The sequence below is a fragment of the Propithecus coquereli genome, unplaced genomic scaffold (genome assembly GCF_000956105.1).
Source record: "Propithecus coquereli isolate 6110/MARCELLA unplaced genomic scaffold, Pcoq_1.0 Scaffold21, whole genome shotgun sequence".
NCBI lineage: Eukaryota > Metazoa > Chordata > Mammalia > Primates > Indriidae > Propithecus > Propithecus coquereli.
Window position 1 is genome coordinate 6117484 of NW_012146078.1, and position 1105 is coordinate 6118588.

General features: G+C 29.2%; 1 protein-coding gene across 1 annotated transcript in view; it reads right to left on the reverse strand.

Annotated features, from left to right (window-relative positions):
* CADM2 (cell adhesion molecule 2) overlaps positions 1 to 785 on the reverse strand; it is a 400219-nt gene extending 399434 nt beyond the window's left edge. Inside the window, exon 1 of the mRNA XM_012644321.1 lies at positions 719 to 785. Coding sequence (XP_012499775.1) covers positions 719 to 785 — 67 coding nt within the window. The remainder of the gene's footprint in view (positions 1 to 718) is intronic.
* Positions 786 to 1105: the final 320 nt, after the last annotated feature.

Consider the following 1105-nt stretch of genomic DNA (forward strand, 5'->3'; position numbering starts at 1 on the left):
AGAAGAAAAATGTTTTTTTGCTATTTAAGAAGCAGAAGCAGAATTTTTGTTTTAAAAAAAATATATGTATAGCTCTAGAGAATATGAAATTGAAATACATAAATGATAAATCTATGACACAATATCATACATAGATTCAAATTTTTTCAAACCCATAAAAACTTGGACACATCAAGACAAATTTTTTTTTTCAGGGAGATATTTTGAGCATTGGACGTGCACATCCTCTATCATGAAAATATATTTTCAGGTTTCTAGCACATACAAACTTAATGTAACTAAAATATAGAAGAAAAGTTATAAATAGAAACCTACAGTTTATAATGTTCAATTTTTAGAGGATTAAATTTTTTTCACATAATTCTATGAAGGCATGCTTAATTTCGAAACTTTCCATCAGGTTTATTTTATGCCGTATTTTTTCCAATACTCAATTTTATCAAGGAAACTAAGGTCAACAGACAAAATGTTAATGCACAAAAGTACTTTATTCCACTTTGGGATAGACATGCAAACAACCATGCAAACAACCGTGCAAACACAGATATATATCAGAAACTGTGTAATTGAAATAACTTGTATTTGTAGGAATTTATGAATATCTATATCCTGAAATAGTATTATCACCAATAGAATTGACTCCATCATTTAAGAGAACTTAAGAGACTGAGTAGAAAAATGAATCACGATGAGTCATGCAGAATGAACAGGCGCTCACCTTTGACTTTATTCTTTGAAGCAGCCGCTGGTACCAAGGAAAGGTTGCACAAGAAGAAAACAAACATTAGATATTAGACAGAGTCCCTAACTAGTAAAAAAACAGAGATGTTAGTATATTAAAGTCTAATAAGAGTACATTTATGATTGCATGTTGAACACACTTTAGATGAATCAGACTTATAACAAAGAAAATGACAGTTTTTATATTTTGTGAGTGTATGATTAAATCCTTTGCATAAGAAAAAGTAAGATAGACAGGAACTACACAGTACAAATTCTTACACCACAAGTCACCAAGTTGCTTTTAAAAAACGCATATCTTTCTTTCTCTTAACTCTAAATTTTAATTAAAATCAATTCTCCATAAGGATAAATGAATGAGATG